The sequence below is a fragment of the Sinocyclocheilus grahami genome, unplaced genomic scaffold (genome assembly GCF_001515645.1).
Source record: "Sinocyclocheilus grahami isolate Dianchi unplaced genomic scaffold, SAMN03320097.WGS_v1.1 scaffold634.1, whole genome shotgun sequence".
NCBI classification, from domain to species: Eukaryota; Metazoa; Chordata; class Actinopteri; order Cypriniformes; family Cyprinidae; genus Sinocyclocheilus; species Sinocyclocheilus grahami.
Genome location: NW_015505813.1, coordinates 240,847 through 254,464, shown reverse-complemented (window position 1 = coordinate 254,464; position 13,618 = coordinate 240,847). Strand labels below are relative to the sequence as shown.

General features: G+C 37.5%; 1 protein-coding gene across 1 annotated transcript in view; it reads left to right on the top strand.

Moving 5' to 3' along the window:
• LOC107558183 (adenylate kinase isoenzyme 1-like) overlaps nt 1-13,618 on the top strand; it is a 38,711-nt gene that overhangs the window by 20,296 nt on the left and 4,797 nt on the right. The window contains exons 4-6 of the mRNA XM_016241803.1: nt 876-920; nt 7,264-7,427; nt 12,153-12,269. Coding sequence (XP_016097289.1) covers nt 876-920; nt 7,264-7,427; nt 12,153-12,269 — 326 coding nt within the window. The remainder of the gene's footprint in view (nt 1-875; nt 921-7,263; nt 7,428-12,152; nt 12,270-13,618) is intronic.

The following is a 13,618-nucleotide window of genomic DNA, read 5'->3' as shown; positions in this document are numbered from 1 at the left end:
ATCAGATTACTTTTTCAAGTAACTAGTAAAGTAATGCATTACTTTTTAATTTACAAGAGAATATCTGATTTACTTTTTCAAATAAGTAACGCAAGTTACTTTTTTTTTTCAATTTATTGATTGACAGCTCTCCTTTCCCCATGCTGAGAAATCAGGATGTTACTGTAGTTACAAAATAAATATGAATATGCATCAATTCATCTCACTCACAAAAAAAGCCTTCAGCCTGAGGCTTATTCATTTCACTTTTGGTGTGAAAAGGCTTTTATATTTGCCAAAAATATAACTTTTTTATTTTAAAATCAAACAAGCAAGCCCTGTCCAGATTTAAAAAGGACGCAAAAGTAACGTAACGCATTACTTTCCCTAAAAAGTAACTAAGTAACGTAATTAGTTACTTTTTTATGGAGTAACGCAATATTGTAATGCATTACTTTTAAAAGTAACTTTCCCCAACAATGCTCGCGTGAACGAGCACCGATTTGCCTCCGATGTCGGGCATTTGTCGGCGATTTCGCAAAACCTGTCGGCGAGTGAAAAATCGTGCAGTGTGAACTCGGCATTAGTGACCCCAAATTACACCAAATAATTTGTCAAGACCATAAACTTAATGACTTTTTTTCAAAACCGGGTATAACCTTTCTGATGCATAACCACTGACTGTCATGACAATTTTTCTTGGCACTAATAAAAAATTATAAAGATTGTATTTTACTATTATGTATTTGTTATTGGTATCCCTGCATTTAATTTTTTTTTTTCAATTTTTGTCATTAATTTCCACCATTAACTGTACCACATGTCATTACAAAGCTATATTTTAACATGCTAAGGTTGATTATCTGCTTGTAATTTCTTTTTTAATATGCCACCAGGTTTTCCTGTGGAGACCAAGAAATCAAAGGTCATCTTTGTGATTGGTATGTTAGCTGACAATACTGCATTATCACATTATACAATCATTTCATTGCACATTGTTTTCAATGTGCAACAAACACTCAAAGCAATGTTTTATTGTGCCTACATTTCCCCCAGAAGAACAGGTCAGGAGCAATGTTGTGATGCAAAGTACATACATCACAGCTTATTTAAAATATATCAGACATAATAGCACGCACTACCAAGTTTCTTTTGCAACACAGACGCACAAGCAGAATAATGAACTGTGAAATTGGGGGCAGGTAAAAAGCTTCTGAAGTGTCCTAATAAGGTTTCTAATTGAAACTGTTGGCAGTCTTAATCTGAAAATGACTCATGTTCTGGAAAATGGAAAGCAGACGGTCAAGATGGTACGAGTCTGTGTGTGCTAGGGGCTTTCCTCCCCTCATGTTTGTTCAAAAGCTCTAGCCAACTAGGATGTAGTGAACTGAACTAAAAGCCAAGCTTTACATCTCTTTTTGGTTAAAAGAGATGTGAAGAAATCAAATAGGCGGTCCTTTGAAAGGAACCTGGTGGAAACGGTCTGTGCTCCTGTCCTTTGTCGAGTCAGCAGTTTGCTACAGCAGTTAGGCTTGTAATTTTGGTTTGGATATGATGGACAGATCTGAGATTGATAGCTTGAGTGAATTACACTCTGGAATGCACTTGACCACCCTAACTGACACTTTAAAAACTTGTTGAAAGATTTATCAACACTGTATCTGCACTGTAGTACCTGTCCAGAAAAAGAATTAGATTAGACTTAATAGCCAGACTCAGGACGCCTTTGAAAGCATTTCTTTTCTTTTTTTTACCCAGATGTCTAGAATATAATAGAGAGATTCAGAGAATCTTGACAGGGTAAAAGCACAATTTTCAGTTTTTTGAGCTCACAGGCGTATAAAACAATTTGTCCACAGTGAAGGGGCATGAAGAACAGGATAAATCCAAGTCTGATTGAAGTGCTCACATGTGAAGGATTGAGAAACAAACAGCAACTGGGTAGGATTGCTAGATAATGCATTGTGATCTGTAGTGATTCAAAATTCATTTTATCAGGAGAAAAATCTGAGAAGCGAAACACCTGAACAAATATCTCTATTTGTTCTCCATTGTATCTCAGTGCCGTTTAGAAGAAACAGCTTTAGAGATGCTAAAAAGATTGTTTTATTTTTGGGCATATAACCCATCATATAATGTTGATATCAATTTGACGTCAAATATTAGTCAAGACTTGATCGAGATGCTGTAACATCGTTTTAAACTCCGTTTGGATGGCAATTTCTTTCAGTGGTACACTCTTAAAAATAAAGGTGCTTCAAAAGGTTCTTCAAGCGATGCCATAGAAGAACCATTTTTGGTTCCAGAAAGAACCATTCAGTCAAAGGTTTTTTAAAGAACCATTTCTTTCTTACCTTTTTATAATCTGAAGAACCTTCTTTCGCTCCAAAGAACCCTTTGTGAAAACGAAAGGTTCTTCAGATGTTAAAGGTTCTTTATGGAACCATTTAGACCAAAAGGTTCTTCTATGGCATCGTGAAGCACCTTTATTTTTAAGAGTGTAATTGGCTGAAAATAGGAAGTTAATCCCATACTGAAATTGGTTTAATGTGTATGTAGGCCAATATGTTTGATGATCAATTTACATCAAATCAACGTCATGTCAAGTTTTTGGCGTCATTTTGATTTGCGTATTTGACCTGTTTTTTAACATCAATTTTGATGTCTTTTCAACAGCAATTGCCCACTGGGAAGATATCTGGGACTGGATCAAAACAATGTTAATTTCTTTGATTGATTATGGACTGTTTAACAAGATAATTAAATTATTACAATTTGTGCACCATTTTTACTCCACTTCCTGTGTCTAGTGCTGTATGGTTATGCTGTATTTGTGTTTCGAGGACGGTCCACAGATACTGTATAATCAGCTACAGTTGCCATTACACTCTTATAACGGTGACTGTTTAGAGCAAAATGCAGGATCCAGTTGCAATTTTATTTGAAGGAAACCCAAGCAAAACGAGATTAACAGAACACAGGGAAAAACAGAACCAAAACAAACACGCGCACACACAAAGCATCCAGGAAGGACAAAAACCAGGGGCCTGTTTCAATAAGGAGGTTCAACCAACTCGGAGTTGAAACTTGAACTCTGAGTTGACTTACCCTGAGATGGGAAACTCTGAGTTTTCGGGTCCAGAATGGCTGAATTGAGTTAGATCAATCGACTAGCGCATGCACCACGACTATGAAAAGCCATGATCAATGGAGCGCCGAAATTATGATTCACCATGGCAACAGCACCCGACAAAAAGACGTCCGCATACTTCCGAGTCAATATGTAACTTTAATTCTTAATCATTGTTATAATATCAAAGGTAAAAAGTGGCAGAACAGTAAATTAAGTAATATTAATTTTCATGGTATCCTACAGGCGAAAGAAAAAAAAGCAGCTAAACATGAAGTATAAAAACATAATTCAATCAAGGTAAAGCTTTAAGCAAAACAGGTTCATGAGTGTAGGGTACATGACTTTGCAAACATTTGACATATTAAATAAATATAATTCGGTGTGGTAACACTTTACTTGAAGGGGTGTGCATAAGACTGACACGACACCTTCATAATCATGACATGACACATGTCATGAATATAAAGGAGGTTTTATGCATGTTTATGACAGCTGTTATTAAGTGTCATTCATTCAGTTATGTCATTTTTAATGCAAATATGACATTATTTGACCTAACCCTACCCCTACCCTTACCCCTAACCATAGCCCATAACAAAGACATCTCAAACAATGTCATCTTTGCATAATAAAGTACATAACTGAGCGAATGACACTTAATGACAGTTGTCATAAATATGCATAAAAAACCTTCATATTCATGACATGTGTCATGTCATGATTATGTAGGTGTCGTGTCATGATTATGAAGGTGTCATGTCAGTCTTATGCACACCGCTTCAAGTAAAGTGTAACCTTCGGTGTCAATTTCAGCAGCTTTTTCCACATAGTCTAATGCTCTTTTCACATAATTAAATGTGCTCTAATCCAAACTGTTGCATTTCTTAATTAGAGTAATGAAATTAACATTTGACTTCTACTCAGCCAACAGTAAGAAAGCACCAAAATATTCCAAAATACTCACTAAGAAATGAATTTTTTTGCAGCGGGAATGAATGATTGAATGAGGTATTTAAACATCGCCTACGCTTTAAAAAGGGGGAGGAGACCGAAAGAAACTCTGGGTTTAACGAAGAAAACCTGCACCAGGGGTGCGTCTCCCAAAAGCATCGTTAGCTAACTATGGTAGTTAGTTCTATTGAAATCTATTGGTTACGACGGAACTTGCGACCATAGTTGCTTTTGGGAAACGCACCCCAGGTTAGGTTCACAGAGTAAGTCACCATGGTAACTCACTCCGAGTATAAGTTACATCTCTTTCAGAAACGGGCTTGACTTACCCTGATTTCTCGGGTTTGACAAACCTTCCATTCTGAAACGGAAAACCCAGAGTTTCCCTCATTTCAAGGTAGACATACTCAGAGTTTTCACTTAACCTCCTTTCTGAAACGGCCCTCTGACCAAGAACAAGGGAAAACACTGGGGTTTTAAATAACAAGAGACAGGTGAGGCTGATTAAGCGCAAGAGGCACGCTGAAATTAAATTGCCAGTCGTGGCATTTCAAACCAAACTCTCCTCATGTGTTTGCATAATGATGCATTTAAAAGTTAATGACCAAATGTATCTTTATAAAAGTATACAATGTTGTTGCAGATGAAATATAACATGGATAACATTATATAAATACATTTTCGTCAGGTTAGATATTGATTATCACTCAAACCTCTACTCTACCTGTCCGTCAGTCTTGCATATCCTTTTTTTTACTAATCGAATCCTCGTTCAACGCGTAATGGGTCGTGGGCAATATTAGCTGTTAAAATGTGCACAGATCTGCACTTCGAATTTCCACTAGAAATAGTAAACCATCCGGGTACCCTTGGAATACTTATTTCAACATGTTATGATTTGGGACACACTGATTCTAATTTCAAATACTATTTAGGACGGATAGTATGCGAATAGGGATGCAGCAAGGGACTAGACACAGGAACACAGGCTTGACTGTAACAGCGCTCCTTGAAAGGCTGGCGATGCAGGACCTGCATGTTTTATTACTGATATGTTTTATTAATGTTGTTCTGTAACTGTTGTTAATATACTATACTGTTCAAAATTGTGGGGTCAGTACGTCAGTAATTTTTTTTTTTTTGGAAGAAATTAATACTTTGATTCAGTAAGGATGCATTAAATTGATCAAAAGTGTCAGTAAAGACATTTATAATGTTACACAAGGTTCTCATTTCAAATAACTTTCTATTCATCAGAAAGTTATTAATCCTGAAATAAGTAACATTTTCTACAAAGATATTAAGCATCACAACTATTTTCAACATTGATAAGCATAAGAAATGTTTCTTGATCACCAAATCAGCATATAAAAATGGTTTCTGAAAGATCATGTGACATTGCAGACTAGAGTAATGATGCTGAAAATTCAGTCTTGCTGTCACATGATTAAATTACATTTTAAAATATATTCAAATAAAGACTTTTTGTTGTTGTTGTTGTTTTTCATTTGGATAATATTTCACAATATTAGTGTTTTACTGTATGTATGATCAAATGCAGTCTTGGTGAGCATCAGAGGCTTCTTTCCTTTTTTATTATTTTGTACTGTTCTCTGAGGTCCACTCATAGCGTTATCAAAAAACATTATTTAGAAGTAATCGGCTAATAGGCTTCTGTCCTGTTTTGACCTCCCTCATCAGACTCGAAATAAATGCCCACTGCTATGATTGGCTATGTTTGACAGCCTACAACCTTCATAGATGGACGCTGATTTAGGTTAAAAACACATAAATCAAATGATCTATAATAACAGACAAAGCAATAGTGACTATGTTATAAAAACAGTTACTCACGCTTGTGTGGTGCGACATTACTGTCGGATCCAATATAATCGTCACAGCATCGACTTTTAGTTTCAATCTTTCCGAAAACCCTGTGTTGAATTGTGCCTTGTTTGTAAACTAATCTGCGGTAAAATTAAGTGAACAAAGGACCAAGTTCTTACTGACACAATCTGGAACTTCATTAAAAATAAAGTTCATCCAACTCTTTCTTAATGTTAGGATCAGAAGGAAGGCGATGCAAAGACTGTGTTTGTCCAAAGTTTGGCACTGCACAGCGTCTTGTTGTCTTCGGAGTCATCTTAATCGTTTGGTTTCTGTGTAGACCTGCATTTGACTCTCTTGTTATTTACACTACATGCACGAATCAGTGGGCGGGGCTAAACAGGCAGTGATGTAGAAGTAGGCTTTGATCTTCTTCTCCGGAGGCGGGATTTAGCCACACTATTATGTCATAAAGTGGCACATTTCACAACCTGTCGTTTTGGCAGATTGGCTTCAATATAAGCTGGTTTTAGACTAACGAAAAAGTTTTGAGTTCTGAAACTTTTGACCTCTTGTATATCAAAAGATCAAGGGAATTTTCATTTCTCATTTCATGACCCCTTCAAAATCGACCCTAAAACATTTAGAACGGAAGCATGAGATAAATAAAAACAGATTAGGCCTATTTAATGTTTAAAAAAATGGCTATAATGGTGAATGGCTAAAAATAATTATTTTATCCTTAGACAATTATAAAAAAAAAATACAGAGGTATTAGTAACACCGTTATTGGCCTTTGAAGTCATTTGTCACCTTACACTAAAAGTGAAAATATCAACAATTGTAACATTTAATCAGATAGCAATGCAACTATAAAGCATTGATTTTGAACCAATGAGATTTATCGGTGGGCAGGACCATCCAGTAAACAGAGTCCAAGCAATTAATGAAGTATGCTTCCACTCATTGTTTTTGTTTGCTTTGATGCTTTGTTTTATTTATTTTTTATTTTTCAGAAGCATTCTTACAAGTTTGAAATATGCTTACCACATCCTCGTCATCAGTGTTATAGACAACAGCTGTTGGCTGTGTAGGAGACGTTAACCCTTGGGAAGTCTGCCTGTGGACTGTTTGAATAGATAAGGGGCGCCTGAGCTGTGTGCAGAATCTTAATGAAAGCCTGTGGGAGTTCAGTCAGATGGCAGGGTCGGGGTGGGCCAGCGCATAGTGTGATGTACAGACCATAAGATCCCAAGACAGTCAATTACTGACGATCTGGCCCTTGTTCCCCACTATTTAGAACAAACTTTCCCATCCATTTTATTTACAGCTTTTCATTATAGATCTGTTCTCAACTTTCTCATTCTGACCAGGTGGGCCGGGATCGGGGAAAGCTCTCCAATCGGAAAAGATAGAGGAGCGGTACAGTTTGAAGCGCCTGAGTCCTGGGGACATCCTGTGCAGCGAGTTGCAGTCTCACAGCGAGAGAGGACGGTTTCTCCGAGACCTTTTGGAAAGAGGAGAGCAGCTTCCCGAGGTGCACAATCTTGTCAAAGTCCATTACCGAAAATTACAATGATCAGCTTCACCTTCCCTGGGTTTAACACTTATGAAACAAACACAGGAATACACACTATTTCATACCACTTGTAAATGTAAATTAATTTGCACTTACAGTTGTCTTTCCTGGATCGACACATTTCCTATTGAAACAGGAAGTTGTGCTGGGACATCTAAGGTCTTCCTTTAAAAAAGCAGTCTATTAGAAAAACCACATGACAGGCACAAAAATAATCAATGTACTTCTCAAACAATAGGCTTTTGGGAAATAAATGAAGTGTGAGCACAGTCAAAGACAGTAGAAATATAGCACAACTGAAAACACACGGACAAACCCCAATGTTCAACTCCCTGGTGCTAGTTGGAGGCAGGTGGCAATTATAATTTAGTGAAAGCAGACAGTTTAAGCTAGAGAGCATTGGACAAAATCTGTCCATTTCCCAAAGAAGAATAACTATCTGTCCAAATTGAAAGAGAGAATAACAACAACAATAACATCCAGTCAGATAGCTAATAACAGTTGTGGATCAGGATTGCGGACCAGTGAGCAATGGCCAAATACAATTTTATTTTTGGTCCATTTTCCCAGAAGAGAAAAACTGTAAAACTGAAAAGTGTTTATCCGTTAAAATTTAATATTGTCAACTTTTAAGAGCATATCCGGAAAAATCTTTTCTTTTTTTGCCATTATTACAGTTAAAGAATTCATGACAACAAAAACAAATGTATTTGTCAGGACCACTCTGTCTGATTAAGATTATTGTAGAGGTCCTGAACATTATTTTGGCAGCAGGCTTTGCTCTGAAGGGTTCAGATTCTGAGCTGGTCACAAGCAAACCTCACTGACATTTGAAACCCTCAACACAATGACGTAGTATGTACGATTCTAAGATCAATAAGAACTGTTGGAAGAGGTGGTATTAAAGGGAGTAGCCTTGATATTAAAGGGAGTAGCTCATTACTCTGCCTCTGTCCCTCCATCAGTGACCACTATGCTCGCAACTTAGATAAACTGCTGCACATCCTCAATCAGTTGTCCTCCAACCATCAACATTGGAACATTGGTAAGTGCACCTCCCACTCTCATGGATCAGTCTTAGTCTATGCCCTACTGATTCTCTGTCCAATCTTACAGAGATCTTACATCCCTTGTCTCAGTGTAGCGGAGAAAGCATATTTCAATTATAATTGGGAAAACAGTTCACTGGTATGTGATTGGTGAGGCTAACCCCCCCCAACAAAACAGAGTATAACAGCTAGCTTACTTCAAGATAGGCGATCATTGTCCCCTTAACTGCAAGCTATTGGCAATAAACAAAAGCTTCGAACAACAAGTATGTTTCCAATAATACACAAAAAGCTTTGATCAACAGCACGTTTTCTAAAAACATGCAGTTTAGCCGAACAACGAGAATGAGAACACGTGTCTGTGCGACAGAGTATAGTGACGGAAAGCTAACTTAAGCCCGGCTCAGACTACACGATTTTAGCACGATTTTGGCACGATTTGCTTGTCACAGGGTGTAGTGGGGATTTGTAAATGACAATGGTCGTCGGGACGCAAGATTTAAAGGGGTCATATGATGCTGCTAAAAAGAACATTATTTTGTGTATTTAGTGTAATGAAATGTGTTTATGCGGTTTAAAGTTAAAAAAACACATTGTTTTCCACATACTGTATATTATTGTTTCTCCTCTATGCCCCGCCTTTTTGAAACGCGTCGATTTTTACAAAGCTCATCGGTCTGAAAAAGCGAGGGGTGCTGTGATTGGCCAGCTATCCAATGTGTTGTGATTTGCTGAATACCCTTAAGCGTGAGACGGAAATGTTACGCCCCTCACATACTGTTGATGTCCTGTCAGGCCGGAGCGACGAGACCACATTAAAACCCATTACAAATGAGGCATTTGTTGCAATCAGTGGGGACATAATTACTGATTATAATGACTTATACTGTCTTTTTACACGTTGCGTTGCATTGCATCGCGCCGCTTAACATAAAACTCTGTCTGCATTTGTGATCGGCTTGTAACACTCCAAAGAGAAAGGAAAAATTGAAATCGCATCATATGACCCCTTTAATCATTTCATCTCGTGTAGTGTTTCATAGTGGACGACAACCGATGCCACGTCTGCGACGCTTCACGGCGTCACAAAGCAGAAAAACTAGCATGTAGAATTTTTTTCCGTGTGTCGTCCACGATGAGTTCTGTCACAACTGTGACACTGGCCTTAATGCGTCTGTCCGACAGAAATGAAAGCTGAATTAGCGTTTCTCTGTGTGACAGACTAGTGTGTTTCTGTGCGATGGAACGAAAGCTGACAAACTGTTCTGTGCGACAGAATCGAAGGCTGATTTAGCGCATCTTCTTTTCAACGAAACTGAAAGCTGATTTGACACGTTACAGACTCAAGCTGTTTTAGTGCGAGTCTGTGCGACAGACTAAGGCAAGTGTAAGTACGGATGAACTTATATATCTTATTTATTTGTAGTGGGAGGAGTTACAATCAGCTGATGCTGGCTGTCACACCGTGGTCTGCCTGAACTACGTCTGGGCTCCATTTGTCAATCAAACTACATATATGCAGACAAAAATTATTGTTTGATTGGCTAACATAATTTCATTGGAAATAGTAGCAACTCCCCCTCACTATTTGACGTAAGTGTTTTGACAACATTATCCATATAAACCCGTCATTTACAGACAAAGCATCATGTGCCTCATTTACAAAACAATCTGCAGTCAAATGCTCTGAATAAACATATATTAATCATCCAACACGATCTGGGACACCACTGAAAATCAACCATCCACTCGTTGCTGATGCTGGGATCCTTTTGAAGTCTGTGAACATTGTTTCACTCTTCCATTTGTCCTGTTGTCAGCAGACTCAAACACGTGAAGTTCATCAGAAACTGAATACACATCTGTATTACTGTATCCAGTGTAGACAGCGTCTGTGATTAGAACGAGTTCTATTCTCGCATCTGGTGTGGCCAAGTGTCAGCTGTTAAGCAACTGAATGCTAGTGGGTGGGGACTGTGGTACGATGATGTGTAACTATTCGCCAAACAAACAGTTTTTGGAGCTTAATTCAATAGAAGCTTTGTTTATAATGAGGAAAACATTTTAAGCTATGAAACTTGCAGGATGTTTTAATGGCACAAAGACCTTTTATATGTTAAAAGCATTGTTCCCTCTTTTTTTTCTTGCTGAGCAAAATTTTTCTCTATTGGGTGGACATTTCAGCCACCTGAGCAGAAACATTATTTATAGCGCACACACAAAAAAGTGTGTAACTTTTAACTTTAGTGTACTGTTTATATTTGATGTAACGAAATGATGCACATTTTAGGTTACCTGAAAAAAACATTTTTTTTACAGTCCTGTTATAGTACAGTTTCCTGTTAATTATTTTACAGTTATCTAAAACATCCCCATGTAGTAGAGTTTGCACACTACTACACCTGTGTGTAACTATAAATATCTTGGAGTTTTGTTACTGTTCTGTGCTCATCATCCACTATTTCCACCACTTAATCAATTAAAGTATTCGATTTCTACAGCGACTCATTTGGCGCAAATCATTCTCTTTCTATGAAACCTGTAAACCACATTCACCCGTTCTAACAATATAGCGACACCAACTCTATAACAGTTTGCCCCGAGCATTGCAATTATTTAGCATTTACTAGAATTCAATCAAGTGGCTTTCCCAACTCATTTTTGCTTCTGTCCTGTGCGTGGCATATTATTTCTTCTGCACGGTCACTGCACAAGCAGTGCACGTGCGCATCTTAGAGGGAACATTGATTAAAAGATCAAGGTAAATATGATTTATCATGTCATGACCCCTTTAAGTCATGACACTTCTCGAAATAGATTTAACAGCATTTTATTGATTAAAAATTAAGGGTAAGTAGGATTGATTTTGGCAGACTAGAGCTGCTACACTGCTGCTGGCATAAGCCAAGTTTACTGCTAAAATATATTCAGAATTATAGGGATTAGGCTACATGGTGCTGCTGCTGCTGCAAGGTAAAGTAAGGATAACCCATAACAGATCTAGACAGGTGGTGCTGGGGAAGAAGAGGGCTAAAGAAAATTCTCATGGTGTGCAGAACTTAGCTGGACCAGGTCAGGACAGAAATAGATAGAAAAGAGAGATCATTTGGCTACGCTGCCACTTTAGAAGAATCACACCGGCATCAGCTACTCAGAAGAGTTACATGACTGAGGTATAACAGTTTTTAACAAAGAACAAGAAGTGATAGGGATAAATAAGGGGTGGGATAAGGAAATGACCTGCAGTGTTTAGCTCCATCTCTAATCAAACACACTTCAATAACTAACTGAAATCCTCAGGGTTACTGTAAAAATTAAAAGCAGGTGTGTTTTATTAGGAATGGAGCTAAAATAGGCAGACAGGCCCTCCAGACACTAACTAAGACTCTTGTTGTTGTGTTTATTTGCTAAGGTTTGGCATGTGGCTCAGAGAGATTCAGACTTAATCAGATGATTTATGTTACAGTGGTGTTGCCTAGCAACATGACTGTCATTAACATTTGCTGTGAACTACATTTAGTTGTCCCACACATCACACTTTTCACTACTAATCTAATGTGTGTGTTTGTGTCTGTGTTCTAATGAATCTGTATGTGAGTGTTCATCTGTTTTTTCTCTTCTGTGTGTGTTTAAGGACACGCTGCAGGATCTATTGTGCGAGGCTATGACTTCTACTGTGCGTCAAGGGAAGGGCTTCCTGGTCACTGACTTCCCAAAGAATGTGAAGCAGGCACAAGAGTATGAAGCCAAGGTCAGTGCTTTTCAGGAAAAGACAAAATCACAAGGAGTGAGACTGCAGTCCCCAATGACAAACACTGTTGTAGAAATATGCTGGGAAGTTATGGACATAAGTATTAGGGAGTAGGTCTCTCAAAAATGAAAACTGACATTTTTACGCACCCTAATGTTGTTTCAAAGCCATATGATTCTTTGTTTTGTGAGGAGACAAAAGGAGACATTTTTAAGTGTTTATGCCCACAAAACTGCCCAAAAAAGATTTCAGGTCTTCAAAAGCCATGTGATGTCATTTGCAAATGAGTATATTTAAGTATTTTTCACTAGATATAAGCAAATACTGAAGAGTTTAGGATTGGATCATTGCCATGTCATATGATTTGAAACAAGTATTTTAACCCTAACTGATGCAGTGTGTAGCTTTTCATTTCTTAAACAACAATGTTGGAAGATGTACCTATGTGTAAATTCCAGGATGGCAATACCAAGATTGTGAAATAGTGATTCAGTGAGCATGAGGAATCATTTTAATGTATGAATTGGCGACCACAGAGTCCTGAGCTGTGCTGGAGTCAACTTTACAGAGTGGTTCAACTCTCCCATTGTCAATACAAGATCTCAGCCAAAAATTTGTGCAACTCTTGATGGAAATAAATGCTTTGATGTTGCATGAAAAAATTCCACAACAAATGCACAATATAATCAAAGCCAAAAGCAGTCCAACAAAATATTGTAGTGTGCAACTTTTTTTTGGACAGGCAGTGTAAAGTTTCCTCCAGCACGTCCCAAAGTCTTTCAATGGGGTTATTAAGATCAGGACTATGTGGTAGCCAATCTTTCACAAATTTAGCCTGGTGAATCTTGGTATTGTCATCCTGGAATGTCTTCTGACATAGTTGTTTGAAAAATAAAAAGCTATGCACTGCATAAGTTACATACATCATGCAAGAAACATAAATCACTGCTATAATGATTCAATCTTAAGATCTTACATATTTACTCATTTAAATCTAGATGCCAACTTTTTTTTTTTTTTTTTTGCCAGGTAGTGTAAATGTGAGTAAAAGACTAAATTAAACTGATCATATTAAACCAGTGTTTCTCATTTGTGACCCTGGACCACAAAACCAGTCATAAGGGTCAATTTTTTTGAAATTGAGATTTATACAAGCTGAATAAATAAGCTTTCCATTGATGTCTGGTTTGTTAGGATAGGACAATAGTTGCTGAGATACAACTATTTGAAAATCTGGAATCTGAGGGTGCAAAAAAATCGAAATATTGAGAAAATCACCTTTAAAGATGTCCAAATGAAGTTTTTAGCGATGCATATTACTAATGAAAATTAATTTTTTATATATTTAC